Raw genomic sequence first — 25,346 nt, 5'->3', positions numbered from 1 at the left:
AATACTTATACATTTTCTAAATTGCACTTTTAAGTTGTAACAGCCTCTTCTAACGAATACTTGAATCTTATTACCTATAAACAAGGACTACTACATTACGTTTTAAGTACTTATTACTGTTTGTATTAATATAAAATATGTTATAATATAATACAATTTTATTTATATTATATGTACAAGTTACTATTTATTTATTTACATAGTATCATCCTCCATAAATTCGGCTATTGAGTAGTAACATTTATCCATCAGCATAGTTTTAAGGCGGTTTATGAAGTTTGAGTCTGTTTTTAAATATGTGGGGATTTTATTATAAACATTTATGGCTCTGTAGTATGGTCCGTTTTTGTATATTTCTAGTTTAGGCTCCGGGAGTTCTATGTAGTGTTGACGTCGAGGGTTTTGACAAAATTGGAATAAATGTAAGTTTTTTCGGACAAATGTAGCTACTTCCAAAATGTACAGAGAGGGGAGGGTCAGTAAGTTAAGATTTTTGAAGTGTGGTCTACAGCTGTGGGGTGGATGTATATTTACTAGGATCCTGATACATTTTTTCTGCATGATGAAAACGTTTTGAATGTCGGTGCTGTGGCCCCACAAAAGAAGCCCGTAGCATAGCCATGCGACTGCTTGCGAGTGATACGCCGCCAGCGCACACTCTAAGGTAGTGCTACACTTCAATACGCTAAGTGCATACACAAATCGGGCAAGTTTATTTTTAATTTTTTCTACATGTTTTTTCCATGTCAAATGGCTGTCCAGTGTAAGGCCCAATAAGGTGCAGTCGGGTACTTCTTCAATATTTAGGTTGTTTATTACAGTGTTGAGGTTTAGCGGTTGCTTTTGTCTTGGTCTGAATTGGATTAATTTTGATTTATCATTATTTATTATGAGGTTGTGATCGTTGAGCCAATGAGTTATTGAGTTAAAAGTTTGTTGTATGTAGGAACTGCTGCTATTGTTATCTGGGCATTGGAATAAGATCGATATGTCATCGGCAAACATAACAACTTTGTGTTCAGTGGATTTTGGAAGGTCATTTATGTAAATGAGGAATAGGATGCACCCTATGACACTTCCTTGTGGGATTGAGTTCTCGATATATCGTATATTGGATTGGATATTGTGTAATGTTCTGGTTTGGTTTTCAAGGTGTTCTATTTCTACATATTGTTGTCGTGACGTGAGATATGACTTCATCCAATCTAGCGCTTTACCGCGTATGCCTATTGCGTTTAATTTTTGTAACAGTATGGGGTGTGACACTCTGTCATATGCTTTGGACATATCTAACAATAGTCCCACTGCGTAATGCTTATTTCTTAAGTAGTCAACTATTGTTTGCACGTAGTTAAAAGCTGCGAGGGTGGTAGAACGTTTTTTACGGAATGCGAACTGATTATCATTTAACAAATTGTATTTTTCTAAGAAACTGTAGATGCGGTTTGTCATACATTTTTCAAAAACTTTTGAAATAACGGGTAGCAGCGCGATCGGTCTATAGTGAGAGGGATTGTCTGTTTTACCACCTTTCTTTAAGACAGGTTTTATTTTGGCTATTTTTAATTTTTCCGGGAAGCTACATTCACTAAATGATTGGTTGACTAGTTTGGTGATGGGCGAAGTTAGCTCGTTTACACATGCTTTTATTAAGATAGAGGGGATTTCATCAATGCCGCAGCTGATTTTATTGGGTAAGTGGTTTATTACATTACGTATTTCCTTATCTGTTACTGGATATATGTATCGATGTTGCTACTATGGGACCTAGTCCAAATATCCTTATCGATATAATGTAAAAAAGTGACAAGTACCCTTTGCAAAAACTAGGTTTTACAAAAAAAGTTAAAATTCTTTTTGAGTGATAGTTTTACAAATAGCATTTATATTTTATGTAGGTACGGTCAGCCAAGAAAGTGGTAGACCACTTTTTTGGCTGCCTGTACATTACGTACAAAAAAATCGAAAAAAGAATTTATTTTTCGTGAAATTGACGTACCTAATACTCTCTTTTAATATTTTTTCCTTCTTTGGCCTCGGAAATGCGTGGTTATAATCTCTCGGGTTCCTCGTTGGCACCTGGTAAGTAGCAATAATATTTTGGCGCCTCGTAGGTTTTTTTAATTCAACCCTTATTGTAAAGGTTTTTTTTTTTAATTATGTAATTGACAAAAAAAGTTAAAATTATTTTTGGGTGACAGTTTTACAAATTATAGCATTTACATTTATGTACAAAAAAAACGAAAAACATTTTATTTTGGCGAAATTGACGTAAACTCTGTTACTATTTTTCCTTTTGGCCTCAGAAATGCATGGTTAAAATCTCTCGGGGTTCCTGGTATGCAACAATAATATGTTGACGCTTCGTAGGTTTTTTTATTCAGAAAGGTTTTTTTTTATGTGATTATTTCGGTAATTGAGAAGCTATGTCACTGTTTCTAATTGGGTGACTTTGGACTATTTGAAATTCATTGTGAAATGGGATTTTACAGAATCTCTTTCAAATCGCGCACTTGGCAAAAAAAGTTTTTAATTTTTTTTAACGTAAATTATTTGTATATCTTTCACGGGACAATGATGACTCGGACCTTTGGGAGGCGTGCGCGGAGCCCAAGCCAACATGTAGATGCCCTTATGACACTTATGAAATGTGGGTTACACCGAGCGGATGCTGTCCTTGCCCGTGTCATAGAACGCGCGCAGAGGCAACACCCGCCAGGGTGTGGACTATTGAGAGTTCATGGAATCTAAAATGAAAGCGATGGAGTAAATTGTGAGCTATGGAATATTAAACGTAATTTTATAATTGTAAAATATTAAACATATTTTACAATTTTGATTGAATTTTGGGGTGACACCCACAATTTCCGCCCCGGGTGCCACCCATGCTAGCTACGCCACTGCCTAAACCTTTCTCAAGAATCACTCTATCGACAGGTGAAAACCGCATGAAAATCCGTTCAGTAGTTTTTGAGGGGGTTTTACAGGGTCCATATTGGGTTGCATACAAGTTTAGGTCATATCTTTGATGCGCATAACAACTTGTGTCATAATCATCATTGCGCATACAAATGTAAAGTCATATTATATTTTGCCATACATTTTTAGCCATAATATTTGATGACATACTCAGCAGTTGTCATAATTTTTTTGTGCATATAGGTTTTGATTATAATGAATCAAATGTAATACCAGCTAAAAGCATATTTATCGATATTTATAAGGTTTTTACGTATAACGTTTTGTAGCATAATAATTTTCAACCATAATGGTTTACATAAATAATTTTAGCCTCTCAACAACTCCTCGAAAAAAACCTTTTCCCTAATCTCCGTCCAAACACTTAATTCGACGGAGCGGATTTTTATGACTTACAATTTTATACATAAAGTGTTATGACAATTAGAAATATGACAAAAGTTGTTATGCGACCAGAGGGAGTCCCGGTTTTACACACAGGGGGACTTTGTTTTATAAGGTGTAGTGATTTTCTGGTTCGACCATCACCTAAGAATGGAAGTGGATCGGGCTGCCTAGATGGCGTAACTTGGGAAGACCGACTGCATCGAATCAGGTACCGCTGGCGAGACAGCGTTGAAGCGGATCTGCGTCAGCTTCAAGCCGATAATTGGCAGGAAGCGGCGCAGGATCGGGAACAGTGGCATTCTCTCGTTTCGGAGGCCAAGAGACTCTTTGGGTCGCTAAGCCACATTATTAAGTATTTCTAGTCTTCTACTTCAGTAAAATAACACTTTCCCTCCCAAATACATTGCTAGAATCATAATTCTTCCTTTTGTTCATGTCGCAGTCGGGTAAAAAAGCTGTAGACAGGTACTTAATACTAAGGGGCGTATTCGGAAAAGTAAAATGCATTCCAATACATAGGACCGTCGTCGCGAAATCAATATTGTGTTATGAACTGAATATGCCTTGTATTGTATGAATACAATATACATGTTAGTGCAAACAAAGACGACAGTGAGAATGTGAAGAAAATAAATATCCCAAAATAACACATTTATCCAGAACACAATACGCTCTTCAGTTGAATTTCCAGTACTGGTACAGTCACCTGCAATAACATATTACTCTTCGTGCCACCTTACTTTCATTCTTTCGATACGGCACAAGGAAAAATTCCGGCCATTCTTTAACACATTCATTGCCACTAAGTGCTACGGGACGGGTTACGCTCGTAGCGCGTAGCCATGGATTCGCCGTATGGAGCGCGTAGTCGCTACGAACAGTGTACCCGATAGTTGGGTTCTTGGCCCTAAATGTGTTAAAAATAATTGTCTGCGGTCATATTGCCGCGACCCAATAAAATATGTATGAAAAAGGTGGTACGTAGTACCTAATTAGATTATTAGACTCACCCGCATGGATATTTTTCCGACTAAGTAAATTATATTTATACCGATATACCGACTGTACTAAGGACGGAGTTTCCATGGCGCTGGCACCACTCCAAAGCCCTCAATTTCGGATAAATGTTACATTGAAATAGTATGAAACTACTTAATTTATACTCTGATTAATGCGAACATTAATTTTATTTAAAATACGGTCAGTTTAAAGCACTACTCTTAATTACTGGAGCATTAACTATGTTGCTTAATACTAATTACTGGAAGCTGAGAAATAAGTCGTATATAAAAATAATAACCATAATACCTACGACGCCAAGAGCTGCGATCTCGACTCCTGTTATTGTTTATTAAAACCCTCAGTCATATAAATATATGACTCAATCGATAGCTAGGTAGCGTGTAAAAAATATTCATAGGGAAGCAGGAGCTAGTTTGGCTTTCCTTTTGTGCATGAGCCGGTGTACCTTGAAGTATGTACTTAGGTGGCTGAAAATTAGGCAAGCCGGTGGCAATTAGGAATCAAGCTCCATGGATGCTCCGCCGCTGGCGATGTCTAAACTTTCATGGGCACTTTTTTCATACCATATTTTGATGATGTTTTTTTTCCAGTAGGCACAAAGAAATGTAGGTACGTTGATGAAACTGTAGGTACATTACAAATCACTACATGTTATAAAACAATTTCCTAGCCGCGTCCGTCTGTTTGTGTGCTTGTTCGCGATAAACTCAAAAACTACAGAACGGATTTTCATACGGTTTTCACTTACCAATAGAGTGATCCTTGAGGAAGGTTTAGGTGTATTTGTTAACCCGTGCGAAGCCGGGGCGGGTCCCTAGTAGGTAATATAGGGCAGTGCTTAAATAATAGAGCTCACAGAAATTCGATTGCGTGACCTTCCTACACCTTAATTACGCGTAAATACGCGCTATAGTTCGTCTAATACAATTAGTGATATGTAATTGATACGTGTAGGGCTGTAGCTACAATAATGGACTGCTAATAATGCTCTAACCTGATTAGATTACGTCAACTGTAAGCTTATTACCTGTAATATCGTTTATGCAAACATGAATTTGACAAGCAATTGAAACGTATATTTACATGTTAAAGTAACGAACCGTACTCAAAGGGAAAGCAGCTTAAATATTAGAGATATATTAACTTAAATATTATACTCGAATTGTTTGTAAAACTGAAAACTCCGAGCTCATATTCATACTCATATTCATTTTTTGTAAAGTCATTTTACACGTCAAGTAAGAAAAATATAATCGTTTCATTAAGAATAATCAGTAAATAATATTAGTATGGTTAAAACAAATTACGTAATTATTACGGTTTTAAAAGTTAACATTACAGTGGGTGATAATAATTAATGCTTATTTTGTAAGTGTTTTTATATTTTACTTTTATATTCATATTATAAATAACCTACTTAATCTAAGAAATTAAATGAATAAAGGTAAAAATTCTCCTCCTCCTACCAATTCCACAATTTTACTGTAACTCAGCGGTCGGCTACCTCTTAGCAGCCAAGGGCCACAAAGTAGTTAACGAAGATGACGCGGGCCGCACTGTGGTAATATTTGTGACTTTAGCAGACATTGTCGTTCGTCAGTATTACATACAAAATAGCCGCATGCGGCCCGCGGGCCGCTGGTTGCCGACCGCTGCTGTAACTAATGAAAACGGTACCTTCAGAGTTCAGAGAAGCTGTATTGTACATATACAATCCTCTGCGAATTGCGATATTGGACAACAAAAGTGCGCAAAAATATTAGTGTTCGACCGAAATCGGATTTTTTGCCGAAACCGAAGTCTCGATTTTCCTGGGTCATCAAAAATTATCTTTCATACTTTTATTATTATTTTTATTTTTTATTTTTTTTTACATGCGTCAGCACTTTTGCTGCATCGCACATTGCCCGCACCGTGAGGGCAGCAGGGGCAGCTGCTGAGGTGGCGGCGCTGAGAAAACGGGAGAAGTACGCGGAATTGGACGGCTATTTGTTTGTGCCTCTGGCGGTCGAAACGGCTGGTTGTTGGTGCTCAGAGGCTAGAGAGTTTTTTAAGGAGGTTGGGAACCGTTTGCGAGATAGAGGCCTGGATCCCCGCTCCGGGTCATTCCTGGTGCAGAGGTTGTCCATCGCGATTCAGCGCGGTAATGCGGCGAGCGTTTTGGGCACCTTTGCCCCGGGGATGACGCGGGGTGGGATATTTGACTGACTCAGTAGTCAGTCAGTCAGTACTGCTTTTTTTTGACTTGTGTATTTTTTTTGTGTTATGTAACTTGTGTAAATGTAATGTAATTATGTGATGTATTTTATAATTAATGTAATTTTGGCTTGGATAAGTAGATACAATGATCTTAAGTTTTCTCGGAAAACAGTAGAGTTAAAAGCATCTTAGGAGCACTTCGTCGTTCTGTGGGTCTGTCACATGCGTTTCTACTCTAACCTTCTAATGATTCTCAAGACATTAAAATCCTACACGTTTTAAAAGCTAGGTTGTATCTTTATGGTGATATTATTTTCACGCTGTTTGGATGATTGCATTTTAAGTCACTTTTATTTGACTTAAAATTGTTTCTTGCATTTAGCAGCAGCTGAATCCAGATAACGATTCGTTTATTCCACCCTGTATAATCCGATTGATTAAACGTATTTGAATGTATATACTTACTTATAGCTCTGTATCCTGAGGGTCGCGGCACGTGCCAAACGCGGCCTTGAACGTCCTTTATCATCCCTACCTATAACTGTGGGCGGAACATTCACAATGCTTCCCAAAAACTTCCAACATACCAGTTTAATATGACCTCTGAATGCGCGTGGGTTTAGCGCATCTCAGTACCAATTTATACTAGGTTGAGCTCACAGGCGAGTACAAAACAGAGCTTACTAATGTATAACAGATTGTGAATAGATGGAATCCTGCCCTATAGCGCGCAGTCCCGTCCCAACACACCCCCGCCGAGCCTCTGCCGCAGCACGCATGCGCGTCTTTGACAGCCAGACCGTGCCAACACGTCCTGATTATTTCCCTGCCTTTTATCCAACTCACGTCTTAAACTAAACATGCGACTCAGAACCACATGAGTCACGATGGTGGCTAGCATCGGTCCTATCAATCCGACAAATGGTATGAGTGATTAGATGTAAAATTGCTTGGGTTTAAATGAATGTGTTGTGCAAGTGTTGTTGTTGTTCGTAGTGGAAGCGACGGCGTATATAAGTGCCGTAGCGGCGTTCGCTGCTGTTGTGCTGGTGGTGCTGCTGTTTCTGGGACGACGGTGGTGCCACGGAGCGGTTTTCGCGAGGAAGGGCTGCCACGGGGTCCTCACTGTCAACGCGGGACCCGACGCGCCCTGCCTCACTCTCGACAATGCTCACGGTATTCTTAACTTAAATAGAAATCTAGAAAACACAGTAAACATAGTTTACCTAATCGATTTTGTTATGAATATTTGATTGAGTTTGTTCAACGCTAGCGAAGGTCTGTGAAGCCGTCATAGAATTAATTTATTTTTTAGTGTAGTAGAGTCAAGGGCGCAGAACGCTAGGTTCCATGTTCCATGCTAAGTAAGGACAACATTAATGTTCGTTATCTGCTATCTTTAGCACTTAATCTTTACTGTAGGGTGCGTTTGTAGCAAGGTTCGTTTATTTTCAGTTGGAGATTCTTTTGTTTGTATTTTTCACTATAAACTGGTAGGTACTTTTAATACAGTACCTATTTTTAATGTCTAAACACGCGCCTCCATTCCATGTCCCTAATATTTAGTCATTGTTATCCACCTAACTAGAGTTTTCACCTAATTCTATTCAATTTATAACCCAAAATTTGTAGTAGTGCGTTGTTTTATATATGCCTACTACTTTCAGTCTTAAATACGTAATTGTAACTTTTTTATTTGGAGAAAATAAACTTAGGTAAGTACTTAATTAAAATATTTAAGTTTCTAGATACATTTGAAGGGTGAAGTGCTATGTAAATTTCCACAATCTTATAAATGCTATTTATAAGATTTTCTGTCTTAAACTACCTACATACAAACACAAATTTGATATCATTCTAAGGATAAATGCGGTATTTCCGGACCTATACAAGTGATACAACCTTCAAACCTTCAAGAAAAGAGCGTTAGTACTCCCATCTTAAATGCCGGCAACGCACTTACAACTCTTCTGGTGTTGCGGGTGTCCATAGGCGGCGGTAATCGCTTACCATCAGATGATCCGTCTGCTCGTTTGCCTCCTATATAATTAAAAAAAATCGATTTAATTTAGAATCAGAAAAAAAGCAAAGGTTCTTTCCCAAACTTTTGCTACAACCGCACCCGAATTACCGTTTAAGACTTACCTCCTTATTCATAAAACTTTACGGACCTGATTTAGTTAAATTAAGTTTTGTCCCTTTCCTACAAATACATAAGTCAAAATGACAGATAAGGACAAACGATTATTAGATAATCGAGGTTTGTAGCGCGTTTATGAATAAGGGGGTTAGACTTAGTTTATAAGTAGTTGTTATATATATAGCTAGATTACATATAGTATAACTGTAGTACTGCGTATATATCGATTGACGTTGTCCATACGTCTGTGTTGTTATAGATACTTTGTCGAAACCGATCCATTATCCCGACCGAATATTCGCGTTCGAGCCGTCCGACGACGACGAAGAGCAACGCTTGCGCATACAGCAGGTGAGACATTAAAGACCAACGGGCTGAAATTAAGCCCCGGTCTATGGTCATGAAATGTTGTCTATGACACCATACAAAGTAACAGGTGCCATAGAGAATATTCCGAAACCATAGACTCCGTTTAAGCTAAGTTTGGACCGACTTGAATGAAACAAAGGAAGGTATATAGTGTCATTAATCGTCATATTTTCTTAGAATTTGACATTAATGATGATATTGCCACACTTTGTAATGCAATGGATTGCAGAATTGGCATGGAAAGGCTCTAGAGACTTCAATGCTTAATTTTGGCCCCTATGTGGTACGCCTAACTCAATGCACAAACGGAGCAACTTTGTAGTGCAGTTCCTTATTTATCCCACTCACATTTGTGTACCCATCTGAAAAAAAAAATATACAAAAGGTTAATGGTATATAAAAAAAATCATACAAAAATAACTTAAATATATCTAAATATTAAAATATTTTAATCTAAAAGACCTCCGCGGTCTGTACCGGGTGCAAAGGTGCCCATCACACTTGCCGCGTTACCACGTTGGATAGCGATGGCCAGCCTTTGCACCAGGTACGAACCCGCGCGAGCATCAGAGGCCATATGAAATAATATTTTGTAAAGCGAAGTGCGCAAAAATAGGTAACATACTTTGAGGTAAAATCGAATCACGAATGTCGAATACTTTCGAAAATTACAACGACATTTGGGAGTGATCACAAACTACCCCAATACACCTGTATATGTCATCACAAATAACATTTGTTCAGATATTTTTACACTCTTCATTGTACAAGATATTATTGCTGAAAATGTTCTTGTTGCACAACATATATTGTTTTCTTTTTCTAAAATCACGGGGAATTGGTTTAACTCCGTATTTCACATCCCTGAGAAGATAATACAACCTTGATAAGACAAGGCCACAAAGGGAGTCTGAAGATTCGTTTTTAGGGTTCCGTACCCAAAGGGTAAAACGGGACCCTATTACTAAGACTTCGCTGTCCGTCCGTCCGTCCGTCTGTCCGTCCGTCCGTCCGTCCGTCCGTCCGTCCGTCCGTCTGTCTGTCACCAGGCTGTATCTCACGAACCGTGAGAGCTAGACAGTTGAAATTTTCACAGATGATGTATTTCTGTTACCGCTATAACAACAAATACTAAAAACAGAATAAAATAAAGATTTAAATGGGGCTCCCATACAACAAACGTGATTTTTGACCAAAGTTAAGCAACGTCGGGAGTGGTCAGTACTTGGATGGGTGACCGTTTTTTTTTTTTGCTTTTTTTTTGTTTTTTTTTGCATTATGATACGGAACCCTTCGTGCGCGAGTCCGACTCGCACTTGCCCGGTTTTTTGTTGTAACCAAGGGCACGTTTTGTTAAATATCACGTTGCTCTACTGTTTTTATATCAAAGTAAAGAGCTGTAAATGTAACGTGATATTTTATAAACGCGACCGAGTTCAAAAGTTTTTTTGCTGTTCTATTTTCGTGGAGAGTATGATTTGATGTTTATTAACTATACCTCCAACAGCTGCCTTCAGCATATGAATAAAGGATTTTAAATAAATAATCAACGACCCTTAATCATACGAATACAAGTAAACTCAAAACGGCGTAAATTTGTATGAAACTGCTTTTGAATATACCTCTTTTTTTTTATATATATACCTACAGGTGCGTACACGTGCAAGAGCAAAAGTTTAATGAGAACCCTTTTCAAATCTGCTAGGCTGAAATCAAGTAAATTGTTATGACACTAAGGGCCACTTGCATCATCCCATGGTAACTCCAGGTTCAACCGGTTAACCCCGGGTTAGTGGGATGGTGCAAGTGGCACTAAGAAGAGTTATGGACACGACATAATTAAGGCCCGTTTTCCGGGCGGGGAGTGAGCGTTTTACATATAAAACGCTCACGCCCCGCCCGGAAAAAGCGCCTGTGTGACGGAACCTTAAGATAAATATATGATGGTTTCTTCACATTTTTAGATTTAACAAGCTGGCATCATATTTAATTCATTTTTTGCCAATATATTTCATGATATTATTTTTCGTCAATAACGAAATTACGGCCATTCCAAAAAGTCTTTTTTTTTACATTTTTCTATGTTAATTAAAGAGGGACGGGTAGTCTATCTCGCCGCGAAATACTGTCGCACATCAGTAGGTATCACAGACAATGATTTTTTTAAATAGCCGTCATTGTTCACTAAATTTAGCACTAGCTTCTACTAGGTATTTGCCTGCAAACACAGGCCTGGTAACAGCCTGCTACGGCTCGTAGCGCTACGGCGTAGCAACTGTAGACCTCTACAGCCTATACCGGTTCACAATTGCCCTCGTAAGACCCAGGCCAATTTTGGAAGTTCTTTTATTTCTATTAAGCGTTCAAACCTCGAATTATTTTTTTACAAGATATGGACCTACTCGTACACAGGGCCTTGCGAGGTTATTGCAGAAGATATTGTTTGGTAAAGTTTGTCAAAAGAAAATAAAATAATTACGAAAATAAAAACTTACTGAAATGTTAAAAAAATCACAATAAACTTTGGTTTCATACTGAAGCTGTGCAAGTATAGTTTCGCAATCGTTCAAGAGTTGTCCCAGATTCGTTCCAGACGGTGTCAACATCGGCCATTTATATTTAAACTGGCAAATCCTGCGATTCGCGACTGTCGCAACACTCTACTTATAGTCGCGATCGGTTAAAATTTACTCCGAACCGCTCTTTAACAAAATAACATAAAAATATTTCTTTTGTCAAAAAAATAACCCTGAATTGAAACAGAGAGCATGTTATTTGATTTGGTAGTTAATAATGTTTAAAGAAGCATGCAATAGAATTATTTACTCGTCATAGAATAATTGTAGAGGTACCCTTATTCTTAATTTTTACTTTTATTATTCTCTTATCATAGATATTCTATAATACTAAATTCCTATTTTGAAAAAATATTAGTGCCATTATGTAGTTCATTAATATCGGAAATGAGTAAAATAGCCATTACTTTATCGTAATTTATACTTTATCCTTGTAACCTTGTCGCCAACGATGTCATAAAATTGTGGTTAGTAGGTAATAACATTTTAGAGGTTGAATATGTGATATATCTATGTTACCCGTATCTTAAACACCACTTTAGATGGTAAGTTATAGTTAGAGTCGGACCATGCTAACACTGCATGCTATTTGCAATGACAAAGTGAAACAATGTCATATTTCTATGAATATATCACATTTTAATATTTATTTTTTATTCCAAGATGTTACATTTTAATTCACACAATTTGGTCACAGATTAAGATCCTATTTCGGCTTACGGCCTGATTCGAACTTCGAACTTTAATGCTAAAGATACGACATGGATAAAATCCAATCCATATCATATCTTTATACATTTTTTGACGTTGGTATACTTATCTTAAAGTTCTAATCGGGCCTTATTAAATTGTACAACGGAACTTAATCGCGTATTTAACGTCGGAGGTAAATCTTAAAACTTAAATACGCGATTAAGGGCCGGTGGCACCAAACTGTTCGTATCGTTTAGTTAAAGAGTTCGCAAAATTTTTATGTATGGAAAGTTTCATAGTAAAGCGCTGGGGGCGCCGGCTGACGTTGATCAGTCTGTCAAATGTGGTTGGTGCAATTGCCCTTAGTCCCGTTGTACAATTTAGTCATGAGTAAAAATCGTGGAAGTTTAAATCAGTGTTTCGAATCGGGCAGTCAGCCGAAACTAGGGTTGCCATACGCCAGGATTCGCCCTGAAATGCCTGAAATGTCAGGATTTTCGAAGTCTTGGCGAGTGTCTAGATATTTGGGTGTAGGTATAGAGAAACGCGTGTGAAATCACGTCAACTCGCCTGCCCCATTTGTTTTGGCTTCTGACAGCGAATGTGATTTGTTTACGCTCACTGTAATTGGATTGCCCTTGGCCGACGTGCCGCCGTGTCGAGTAAATAGTTAATGACGGCTGACATGTTTGACATTTTAACGTGTCACGGGGTTTAGTACTTAGTACATCTACCCACGTCTGGAATAACAGACGTGTGAGTTATTAAGTAACGTTTGTTGAAGGCTAACTTTGGTCAATTTTATAACGTTTATCTATTCTTTTTCAAATGTCACAAACGATGTTATATTGTTGCACGGGTTACACAAAACCCTAACATATTATACACTTAAACCTTCCTAAGAATCACTCTACTGATAGGTGAAAACGGCATGAAATTCCGTTCAGTAGTTTTTGGGTTTATCGCGAACATACAAACAGGCAGACGCGGCAGGTGACTTTGTTTTATAAGGTGTAGCACAAGTGTAAGTGTAAGGTGTAGGTGATGGTGGGGCACAAGGCACAATGTTGAAGCATAAACGAAATTAGCAGCACGTGATAGTAATTACAGACCGGGCAGTCTTAAATTCAACCAAATGGAGCATTCCATGAAATTGTCTTATACCGTTGTCCCGTACAAACGCGAGTTTTCTGAAGATTTGCAGGTATAGGAGTTTCTTTTTCTGTAATAAATGGTCAAAAATATGACCAGAAAAATAATTGTCAGCTTTAAACGCCGAAAAAAAAGTTCTAAATGCGTTTGTACGGGATAGCCCGTGGAATGCTCCAAACACACTTTGTGCAAAACAATGGCGGTAACCATAACCTAGAAATTAATATTCCACCTTGAGGGAGTAGAGAAACTATTTTAAGCCCGTCGGACTATTTTTTATCGTCGATAATATAACATTAATAGTTCCACTAGGCCTTCTTCTACCTTTAAATCAATACTGACGCGTAAAGGGAAGCAAAATATTCTAGCCACAAAACTAACAGCTAAATTAGATGGCGCTGTACAAAGATAAAAGTACGTTTTGTTGTAACTGAACTAAGCTGTCATACACCATCAGCGTTTAACAACTTATAAGTAGTTGCTTCACAAGGTGAGAGGGCCGTATTACGGGACCATCTTCTTCAGCCTGCTAAATTATCAGTTACAGTATGACGCATTTTATTTTGTGCCTATCTCGGTGCCTTTACTATTATTACGTCTACTAACTGAACATGTCTGACCATCCTCAGCTACAAAATTTCTAATCAAAGTCTTCCAAATAGGATAAAGAAGAAGTGGGATGCCACTACGAAGAGAAAAACGAGAACGCAGCACCAATAAAAGCAGGAGTGGAGGTGGAGTTGGTCGAGACGGCGCTACGGGAGAGCACCCTGCGAGAGACAAGGATAGACGATGTGGTGCCGCGGCGGGCCGAGTACATCCACACGCTTGAGGCTCAGAGCAGCGTGGACAGTGACGTCATCGTTCATAATGTAAGTAGTGTTGGTTCCGGTTACAAGGACCATCGAATATGAGGACAGGTGACCATTGGCCGCCTATTTTCTACAGAGGGGAACGCCTATTAATGGCTACTCCGTTTGGTTACATCCTCTAAGTAGTTTTACGTTCTTTTATCATATTAACGGGGGTTAATTTAATTTGCATGCGTTTAATTGCTTCGCGTGGAAAGATAAAACAGGGCACGGGGTAGAGGTGTCCGTTTCAGTATTTAATAGCCCTATTAAACTGTTCCTTGACCTGGCGCTAGTAAATGGGTTACACTAGGGTGTTTTAAAACGTAAAGGTCGTAGGTATTTATTTATTTCATTCCTTTAACACTACAAAACTACCTACTAAAGAATGACTCACGCTAGACCGGGCCGGAGCTTCCGGAGCTTTGTTTTCTATGGAAAGCACCACGTGATCACCGATCAGCCGTCATAGAAAATGATATGTCGGACGCCTCGGCCCGGTCTAGCGTGAGTCATCCTTAACACGACAAAAGGCAAAGGGTGTGATATTTCGGCGGTTCCGTGGGAATCTGCGTCCCGGAAATGATTTTTTTAAGTATTTAAGATTTTTATTATTGTATATATGTTAGTTTGTAAGGTATGTTAGGTACCTATGTATCTATGGGCCTTAGTTGTCTGAAAATAAATGCTTTGATTGATTGATTGATTACGGTCCAAATAGCGACATCTCATTCATAATATAAGTTTCATGCCCAAAACCTACAGTTTTGAGATTGAGCATTGCATGATTGTAACTTGACTTGACTAGACCGCCAAGAGCTGATATACATTACAAAATAACACATCGGTAGTAGGCCAACTAAAGAGAGAACCAGATAGATAAGACCCTGTTTTGTCTGGCTCTTTCTTACATATAATGATGTCTAGGTATGCCGGAATTGTACAACCACTGTGGCCGAAACGATCAGAAGGATCAGCATAATAATTTTTCAACTTTAGGGCTCATTTAGACGGTGCGAGAAGTCGTATGCGAGTTTCATTACATTGCGGTTTTTGATCGGTCGGTTGAATTGGATGTAACCAACAGTCCGCAATGTAACTAAACTAAACGCGCGCCGTCTGAATCACCCCTTACTTGCCCTCAGGACACGTCGCTCCTCTGCGGAGAGAGCAGCAGCCAAGAACGCGGCTCCGTGGAATTAACCCTGCTGTATGATGCGCCGGTCCGCAGCATGACGGTGCACGTGCTGCAAGCGCGCGCGTTGCCGCAACGCACGCCACAACCGCTGCTGCAGAGTCAGGTTAGGGTTAAGAGCCAACAGGTGTGGTCATTTCTTCATACAAACGTACTTGACTGTTTCCTCCGTGGTTTTTCAAGCTAGAGCAATTATTTTTTTAACACATATAAATATTGTCAATATCAGTGTCGGACTGTTTTGCTCTTCAAACATGGCCAAAATGGCCAAATTGACTATGCCGCAATGAGAAGCGTGGTATTCAAAACTGATATCAATTAATAGCCAAAAAAAGTAAACTGACTACCTAGGTAGGTATAAAGTGTATTTAATTTACAGCGTATATTATTTAATTTGCGAATACTTGAGCAATAAAAAAAGCTAATAATATTTAGAATCCTCTGAATGTTCTAGGTATTTGATTAGAAGGTCCATCGCTCATGTGAACAATAAGCGAGCTAAGTTCACCGGGGTTCATTTAGAGGTGATATGACACGGCGGGTGACGAAAGGTTAAAAGCATTAGGTTAAGTAAATAGCTGTAAAAGGTGGCAATTTCTAGGCACAATTTCTTTCTCTATTATTATATTTCAATAGGGTAGGTTACGACTTACCACCACTGTTTGATTATATTTAATTTAAAGCCTCTAGTGACGGAATCGAACGCTGAAATGAATTGATTAATTTCTGTCCTAACGATGTCTGTGACGAATGTTAATGGCCCTGGTATTCTTTCTAGGCACAAGTAAATATCACATTGTATTAATAGTATTGCCACATTAACTTTAAATAATACCTATATGTCTACCGCATGCATCTGGAGAGGTGGGCTAGTTTAGCCGCCAAGTGGATGCCGGTAGAGGGACGTGGGCGCGGCAGGCCCAAACGGAGATGGCGCGATGACCTGGACAGGTTCCTGAAAGGAAACACCAAATCGGGAGTCATGGAAATTAAGGGGAGAGGCCTTTGCCCAGCAGTGTGACACTCAAATAGGCTAGAAAAAAAACCTATATGTATGGATAAATTAATTAAGATTATAAATTTTAAATTATTGTTTGCAGGTTCGAATAGTCCTTCTACCATTGAAGAGGCAAAAGTTCAAATCTAAGATACGAAATGGTGAAAATCCTCAATACATGGAAAGCTTCGTTCTTCACAAAATTAATCCAGGTAAGCAAAAAAGTACCTAAAGTTGTCATCACAAGTGGAACAGTATCCAAGTAAAGTAGTGAAACAAACAGAGGCAATGTAACCTGATTATTACATACAATAAAAAACCGGACAAGTGCGAGTCGGACTCGCCCACCGAGGGTTCCGTACTTTTTAGTATTTGTTGTTATAGCGCGGCAACAGAAATACATCATCTGTGAAAATTTCAACTGTCTAGCTATCACGGTTCGTGAGATACAGCCTGGTGACAGACGGACGGACAGCGGAGTCTTAGTAATAGGGTCCCGTTTTACCCTTTGGGTACGGAACCCTAAAAACTTGAAACTTGAGGGAAAATTAAGACGGCAGGGGTGACCTGGAATCCCTTACCGACAGTGTTCTTTTTTAGGGTTCCGTACCCAAAGGGTAAAAACGGGACCCTATTACTAAGACTCCGCTGTCCGTCTGTTCGTCTGTCTGTCTGCCTGTCACCGGGCTGTATCTCATGGACCGTGATAGCTAGGCAGTTGAAATTTCCACAGATGATGTATTTCTGTTGCCGCTATAACAACAAATACTATAAACAAAATATAATAAATATTAATGTGGGGCTCCCATACAACAAACGTGATTTTTTTGCTGCCGTTTTTTGCATAATGGTACGGAACCCTTCGTGCGCGAGTCCAACTCGCACTTGGCCGGTTTTTTTCATATATATGCGTGACAAAACTAACCTTTACTAATATATTCGCAGAGGACGTATACGGATTAGGACTTCGAATCCGCATTTACGGCTGCGAGCGTATGCGGCGGCAGCGCCTCTTGGGCGAGGCGGCCGTGTCCTTCGCGACACTTAATCTGGAGCTGGAGAACAGCCTGTGGCTGCAGCTGGCGCCGCGGCAGCAGCCTAGTCTTCAGGTAGGTCTAACGTCCACTATTACCAGAGGTATACGGTCTGGACTACGTATCCGCATCTACGGCTGCGAGCGCATGCGGCGGCAGCGCCTCTTGGGCGAGGCGGCCGTGTCCTTCGCGACACTTAATCTGGAGCTGGAGAACAGCCTGTGGCTGCAGCTGGCGCCGCGGCAGCAGCCTAGTCTACAGGTACCTGTTGTCTATCATTTAAAGTAGGTACTTAAAAGATAGCTGGGTAACATAATTTATCCCGTCCTTTTTTCTCTGTCCTTTCCTTTCGATGTCTACATCGGTTTCTGATGATGAAAGTGAAATGAGCCATAGTACAGTCAATATTAGGATTTATGAAAGCGCATCGCTCGCGCTTCCTGTGCTGGAAGGCAGCGTACCCTCATGCCCCGTGCCTCCACCGTGTTACGCCGCGACGCGCCAAGCAGCTGCCGCGCTCACACCCCGCTTTCATAGCCATCGCCCCACTGCAGTGTGAGTGTTTGTGACTTCGTGGGAATTTAAGCATTAATACGGCAAATATTTCAACTGTCAATATTGTTTACAGCTCCCGAAGCTAGAACTGAACCACTCCATGTCCATGTCGGGGGTATTGGCGTCTCCATCGTCCATCACGACGACCACGCCGACGGGTGGCGGTGAATCCTGCAGCCTGGCTCGCTCGGATTCCGCGTCTTCATGCTGCAGCGCCCGCTCCGCTCCTGAACTTCTGCTTGGACTCCAGTACAGTTCTATCACGGGACATTTGTCTGTAGAGGTATGATTCTATTATCATCTATTATATTACTATGGCTGTCAAGTCTGTCCTGGGACATCAACCGATGCTGCAGTCTTACATAAACGGTCTACAGTGAGGTTAGGCTATCGCTCCGTAGCGAACGTAACGCAACTGTCACTGTCACACTAATAAGGAGCAGCGATAGAGAGACACAAAGCGATTCGATGGCGAAGAGCAAGCGATTGTCACCTTGGCTAGGCCGCTAGGTTAGGTTTAGGTGATAATTAACGACCTGGCCCTTAGTCATACGTGGAAAAATACTATTTTAATCATTCTTTGTGCAGGTGATAAAAGGCACGCATTTCCGTAAGCTGTCCCCCAACAAGGCTCCGGACACGTACGTGAAGTTGAGCCTCATCAGCTCGCTGGGCATGGAGATGGGTCGCTGCAAGTCCACCACGCGCCGCGCGCAGTCCAACCCGCTCTATAAGGAGCTCTTCATCTTCCAGGTACAGTTCATCTCCCAGCAAGGACACGTGGAACTGGGCCTCATCAGTTCGCTAGGCATGATAGGCCGCACTAAGGAGTTATTCGTTATCGCTATTTCGTTAAAGCCCGATGGAAATGTCATTACGCACCCAAAATCCATCAGTCCCCAATTTTAGCTGAAGATTATGTGACCGCAACTGCAAGGCCCTCAAGTCAAGCCTATTTTATATTAAGTAAGGTACCTACTTTTTGAGAGTATGGCGATATTTTTGCCAAAATCTTTTTTTTCTGATAGCAATCTTTCCATTCGCAAAATTTACCAATCGTCTTTTTCCTGTAGCTTATATTTACCAATGGTTTTTTTTCTGTAGCTTATTCCCCGGTTGCTTTTTTTTTCCAGTAGTAACAATCCCATTCTCATAATTTCCCAATCTTTATGTATCCCAATTGATAATTTCCCATTCTCTTTTGTTCTTAAAAGCCCCGTTTCTGTTCGCATTGTTTCCTGAATCTTATATTTATTTTGGGTGCCTTCTTGCTAGCACTGTTTATGATTACTTTAGCACTAGGTGTATTAAGTAAACTTGGATTTACAGTTCCTAAAACTTAGGTAAGACTTATCTTATAGTTTCGGAGATATAGGGGAATGGTCATTTTTTGCCTATTTTCTTGAATTACTTCTAAACTGTTTATTCTAAAATTATAAAAATATATTTGAGATTCTCACAATGAGCTCTTTCATTTGATATGTAACACAATATAGTTTGAAAAACTTTATTTTTTAATTTTCTCATTTACCCCTCAAAAGTGGCCCCCATGTTTAAAATTATTTTGTTTACGTTACATGTCCGTCTTTGGGTCACAAACTTACATATGTGTACCAAATTTCAACTTATTTGGTCCAGTAGTTCCGGAGAAAATCGGCTGTGACAGTAGACAGACAGACAGACAAACGCACGAGTGATCCTATAAGGGTTCCGTTTTTTCCTTTTGAGGTACGGAACCCTAAAAAGTAACGATATCAGAAATAAGACAACCCACACATAACTATTGAAATTGCAACTCTGACAAAAAATATGTAAGTACTTATAGATTTCACCAAATTAATAAAAAGTGCGTAAGGAAAAAAATAGTATAGAAAAAAATATATTCGAAAAAATATAGAAGAGAAGCTAAGCTATTGTAATATCGGTAAAATATGCTAATGGAATTATCGCATTCGATAAAAATAGATACCAACAAAATAAACTTCGGCAAAACAAGCGAAAGGAAACAAAACGACTGGTAAATTTTGCGAATGGAAAGATTTTGCCAAAAATATCGCCATACTCATTTTTACATATGCAAACTGAATGGTGTATATAATAAGTGTTCCGGACGTTTGTATTTTAGTTTTTATTTTATTTTGGGTAGTTCAATTTCATAACTTTGACGATAAACAGAAAATCCCACCTCACTCCGTAGTCCCTCGTATTTGGGGTGAGTTGAGTTTTCATACAAAGGTAATTTTGGAAGATTGTTGGATCGATTTTTTTTATCATGAGTACCTATTACTATAGATCCATTTTAAATTGGAATACATTATTTTTGTAGCAGTAGCCTTAAAATCACATCTCACCCCCCTTTCATCCCTTCTCTCCCCATTCATAACCCGCGAACCCTACTCACCCCATTTTACGGTACCTTTCGTACTCGTAGACTCATTCTTTAGCCAATCAATATATTAGGTCAACCATATATGCTGCTGAAGGCTTCTAGGTCTTCTCAAGCGTGCTATCTATTTTCCAGGTGGCCCTGTTCCAACTAACCGAGGTGACCCTGATGGTATCTGTGTGGTGGCGGCGCAGCGTGAAACGGAACGAGATGGTGGGCTGGTTCTCGCTGGGACACAGCCCTTCGGGTCGTGACGAGGAGCGCCATTGGCAAGAGCTATGCGAGGGACACGGGGAACAAGTAAGGGACCCTTATTTCTCATTGACAGTGAACGACAGACTCACCATTAGTTAGGTAGAGCAAATTGTGAAGCAGAACGATGTCATTTGATTGTTCTTCCTCCGGAAGACCTCACAGGTGTATCCAAGAACGACATTACTCCAAAACTACTGAGAGGGCCGTGATCAATAGGTATGATACTATTTGTTTTTAAACGAGGCTCGTATAGTCTTTGCCAACGTTTGGTTCGTCAAAAAATTATATCGTGAATAGCGGTTTCTTAGCCTCAGATCAGGTCATGGTAAATCCGTACTGCTGTAAGCGTGTGGAAGTTGTTTCATGAAACAGGTTCTGAACCGGTTCCTCATCCTCAGGTTCAACGCTGGCATGTGTTGCTGGAGTCCTGACGTTCACCGACCTAGCGCGCCGACGCGCCGGCTTGAGAACTGACTTCGCCAGGGCCCTTCGCCCCTGACTCGGCCTCGCCGACTCGAGTGGACTCGCCCGCGGCCTCCGGCCCGGCGCCCACTCGCTTCTGTTCCAGATCTCCGGATCTTTTCGCGAGCAAGCTTTGTATTGACTGCACTTCAGATGCAGATCTTATTGCATTGGTGTGTCGATAACACGAGTGTAAGACGCACGCACGTTTCTGACTGATTGAATTTGATGTTACAAAGATTTTATGGATTTTGAAAATTCTACTAAGAATTTATGTGTTTTAAATAAACTCCAATATATAGTAACGATAGCTTGAATTGTAGATTTAACGCATTGAAAGGGAATTGTTCTATTCTGAGTTCAGTTCTCTTAATAGCTTTTCCAAATATAATATAGCGTTTTACGCATGACTATCTTTGTCCCATTATATTTATACATAGAATATATATTTATATTTACACATGTTGCTCTTTAGGATCTATCATCAATTGGTTGCTCGAATTTGTACGAAAAACCGTGGAAAGTCTGTCTTTTTAAGTATTAGCTTCTGCCTACGAAGCATATTTGCTTATAGATATTATATATAAATACGAATAAATACTTGTATTTTATCTTAAATTAATAATATTAATATGTTAACTCCTTAGAAAGGCTTCGTATTGATTTGATTTCGAGTTTGAATGTTGTAATGTAAACATAGAGTAAGAGATACCTAATACTTTTGAAACCATTGTTTGTATGAAATATTTTACTTGGATTCCAAAAGTTAGCGTAATCGTAAGTAGCATTTTATATGAAGGGACGACTCGCAGCGCACAATACTGGTGAGAGTAGGATACGGTACATAACGAGGTTATATATAAGTATATGTATACATGTACACATACATACATACTATTAAGCAATTATTATCGTATACACCATATATTCTTCATTTGAAAACTGTTAGTAAACATACACATACAAAATAGTGATAGAAAACCGTCAAAATTTTAATGATATAGTTATTTAAAAATGTAATTGCCAGTTAACTGCAATTAATTAATATATGCAATTTAATCAGCCCGACCAGAACATAATGTATCGTATGCTTTTAAAGATAATACATAGAATAAGTTTTACAGTATTTCCTCTGATTCTGCTACACTACAATACATTTCTCGTAACGTTTGTTTCGAATATAACATAATCTCAGAATAATTATAATAACCCAAGGTTGTATAAATATAAGGATATTATTATCACAAAACCACTCACTATACATTTATAGTACCTATTTAATAATTAGGCATTTTTTTAATGTAACATACTACGCCATATACATGATATTATGTTCAGCATTTTTGTTCCTATAGTACTTTCACTTTCAGGTACCTACTCAACGGTATTCTATGTATATGTTTAGAATAGAGGATTTTGGTATATATACTATGATACCATCATTGGCAATCGTTAACCTTATTGCAAAGGAATAAGGCCTTTAATTGGTCAGTTAAGTGTATTTTTGTTAGTAGGAGTACATAACGACTTATTTCCGCAGAATCTCTTATGTGAAGCAAAGCTAGGACTTGGTACGTATTTACTCGCGTAAGTCAACTCGATATAGAGCGGTATGACCAAAGAAACGAAGCGAATATTTATATACTTAATACGATATAGTTTATTGCTTGTTAATATAGATTTTTGGTAAATTTTTAACTGTCGCGTTTTAAATTTCACATATATTGCGGGGATGGATCATATGTAGTCCACCCCTGCTGTAAAAAGGAGGTTAGTGTCATTAAGGAAAAGAAAATATATAAGGGCTTATTTGTAGGTATAAGCATTTAACACTAGGTATGTTCTTATGTTGTAGGTACGTTTTTGTAGTCGTAGGCAAATATAATGGTAATTAAATTGTAACGACGAGAGTTACGTAGACTTGTTAGGTATTCAATGTTCTAAACTTACGTTCTTGAATGAAACATATAATAAAATAGGACATTTGCAGTCGACGTTTTTTACATTCGGTAACTCTTTCACCGCTCGGGGGTGCCACGGTTCTACGCCGTAACCCTAAGCATAGTTTTCTCTCGTGACGCAGCATCTGTGACATTTGTATTTAGAGGTGTGCATATATTTTCCCTGCACTTTCTGACGCCGATACAGTGTCATGTCGTACACTCAACACGCGACGACGACTACTAATCATTCCGGCAAGCATTCCAAAATCTAAAAAGTATATTGCTACTTTGATGTTTATTTTGATATTTGATATACCTATTGAATTTATTGACAATTTTCGTCTCTGTAGGGTAATACCCACCCACTGCCAGGTAACAAAAAAAAGAATATATAACTACCCCTTACAATGTTGCTGCTTCGGAAGTTGGCGGAATTTTAGAAATGCCTAAAAATTAGTAGATGTTTTGACATGATATTTGTATCTGTAAACATACATATAGCTTACTACGTACGTATTGGGGATTTCTGTAAACCGTTAATATTTGCCTACGATTTGTAAGAATATAATATGTTGACTCAACATTTTATTTTATTCTGTTGAAAACTCCATTACTAAAACTAATGAAAGGCAGGCATAGAATAGATGAAAACTGCAATGCAGTGAATGTTATAATATAAAATAATTATTTACCTATCCCACTTGAATTTGTGTCAAAATATGGTCCCTTAGTTAAAAAAAAGTAGTTACTTATGCGTTTAACGATATCGTACTTAAAATCGCAAATGACCAATATTAGGTATATCACTTATTTAAAGATGATTATATTACCGTCATTATAATACCTACTGAACAATACTCATAAAGCCAAAAATACTCTACATTAAATAGGTGGTACTGATGTATATTCTTTGCTAGCAATCATACGAATATTTTTTTGTGTTTATTAAGCTTATTATAATAACAAATTATTTTACTTATTTATAAATAGTTAATTAAATCCATAATAATACATAGATAACTTAAGAATTACTTACATGCCCTTACAGTTATATTATTTTTTCTAGACTAATTTGAACAGGACAAAAACTTTTTAGACTACAGTTTGTATTATTTTTTTCAGAAAAGTATTTGAAATAAAACTTTTCACCTAATACGATACTCGACTGTAAAATGACAATTTGTTTTATAATTTATAAACATTTGAAGTATGTTTTTACAAAATACAATATTTACCATTTTACACAGAAGTTAATTATCGGCACACGCTATTTTTCATTAAAATTATAACTCTACACGTAGCAAGTCTACTCATCTGGTTAATCATTTACTACTTCAATATGTATACATACAATATTTATAGGATTGCAATAACATAAAAAGCTTATTTAGAAAATATAACTCTCACCTACTGGATTTTTATTCAATTAATATTATATTAATGATATTTATTATAACAGCTCTAACAATATTTCATTCAAACATAATGGCACTTTTGAAATTGTTGAAAACTCATGTAAAACGTTTCTCAATAAATCACTTTATACATTTTTCCTAAACGTTGTTTTACTTACTGCTTCCATTTTTCTGGTATATATAAGTCTGTATCTTTAGGTATTTAAATAAAAGTAAACGAAAAATTTCTACATTTTCGGGTACCTAGGTATAACATTTATTGGTTATCCAACCAAATACAAAACCGCCTGGATCTGCCACAGAACGGCCTGAGTTTAACCTACATTATTTGATCATGTAATGTTTTCATCTACCCTCAACTGGCTTAAGGAGCCATTTGAGGGTAGATTTTGTTTACTTTTATTTAAATACCCAATGTTACAGAGTATATGTGCGATTTGGGTGCGATCGAAATTAGTAATTATTGTCTGTCAAACAACTATGTCAGTAGAAAAAGGCGCGAAATTAAAATTCTCTGTGGGACGGAACCCTTGCGATAATCGTGTCGTATTAGGCAACCCCTAACACCTTCGCTGAGGCAATTAGTCTAACTCGTAATTAAGCATACTTTGCATGGGGTCTTTCGACCCCCTACCTCAGTGAAGGTGTTAAATGTAACACAGTTTCATGATGGCCCAGGGTTACATTGCGATGTTACGGCAGAAATAGGATTCTACGTACGGCGAGCTGCAGAAA

The 25,346-nt window shown here is 38.5% G+C and overlaps 1 protein-coding gene across 1 annotated transcript; it reads left to right on the top strand.

Moving 5' to 3' along the window:
- The first annotated feature begins 7,178 nt into the window (after positions 1-7,178).
- On the top strand, positions 7,179-22,571 carry LOC134799338 (synaptotagmin-16). Its single transcript, XM_063771742.1, has 11 exons — positions 7,179-7,512; positions 7,585-7,764; positions 8,988-9,079; positions 14,181-14,390; positions 15,515-15,670; positions 16,665-16,773; positions 17,507-17,670; positions 18,224-18,433; positions 18,739-18,903; positions 20,672-20,836; positions 21,190-22,571. The coding sequence occupies exons 1-11, from the start codon at positions 7,476-7,478 to the stop codon at positions 21,220-21,222; spliced, it is 1,521 nt and encodes a 506-aa protein (XP_063627812.1). The 5' UTR covers positions 7,179-7,475; the 3' UTR covers positions 21,223-22,571.
- Positions 22,572-25,346: the final 2,775 nt, after the last annotated feature.

The sequence above is a fragment of the Cydia splendana genome, chromosome 18, assembly GCF_910591565.1.
Source record: "Cydia splendana chromosome 18, ilCydSple1.2, whole genome shotgun sequence".
Lineage (NCBI taxonomy): Eukaryota > Metazoa > Arthropoda > Insecta > Lepidoptera > Tortricidae > Cydia > Cydia splendana.
This window is presented reverse-complemented; position numbering and strand designations above follow the sequence as displayed.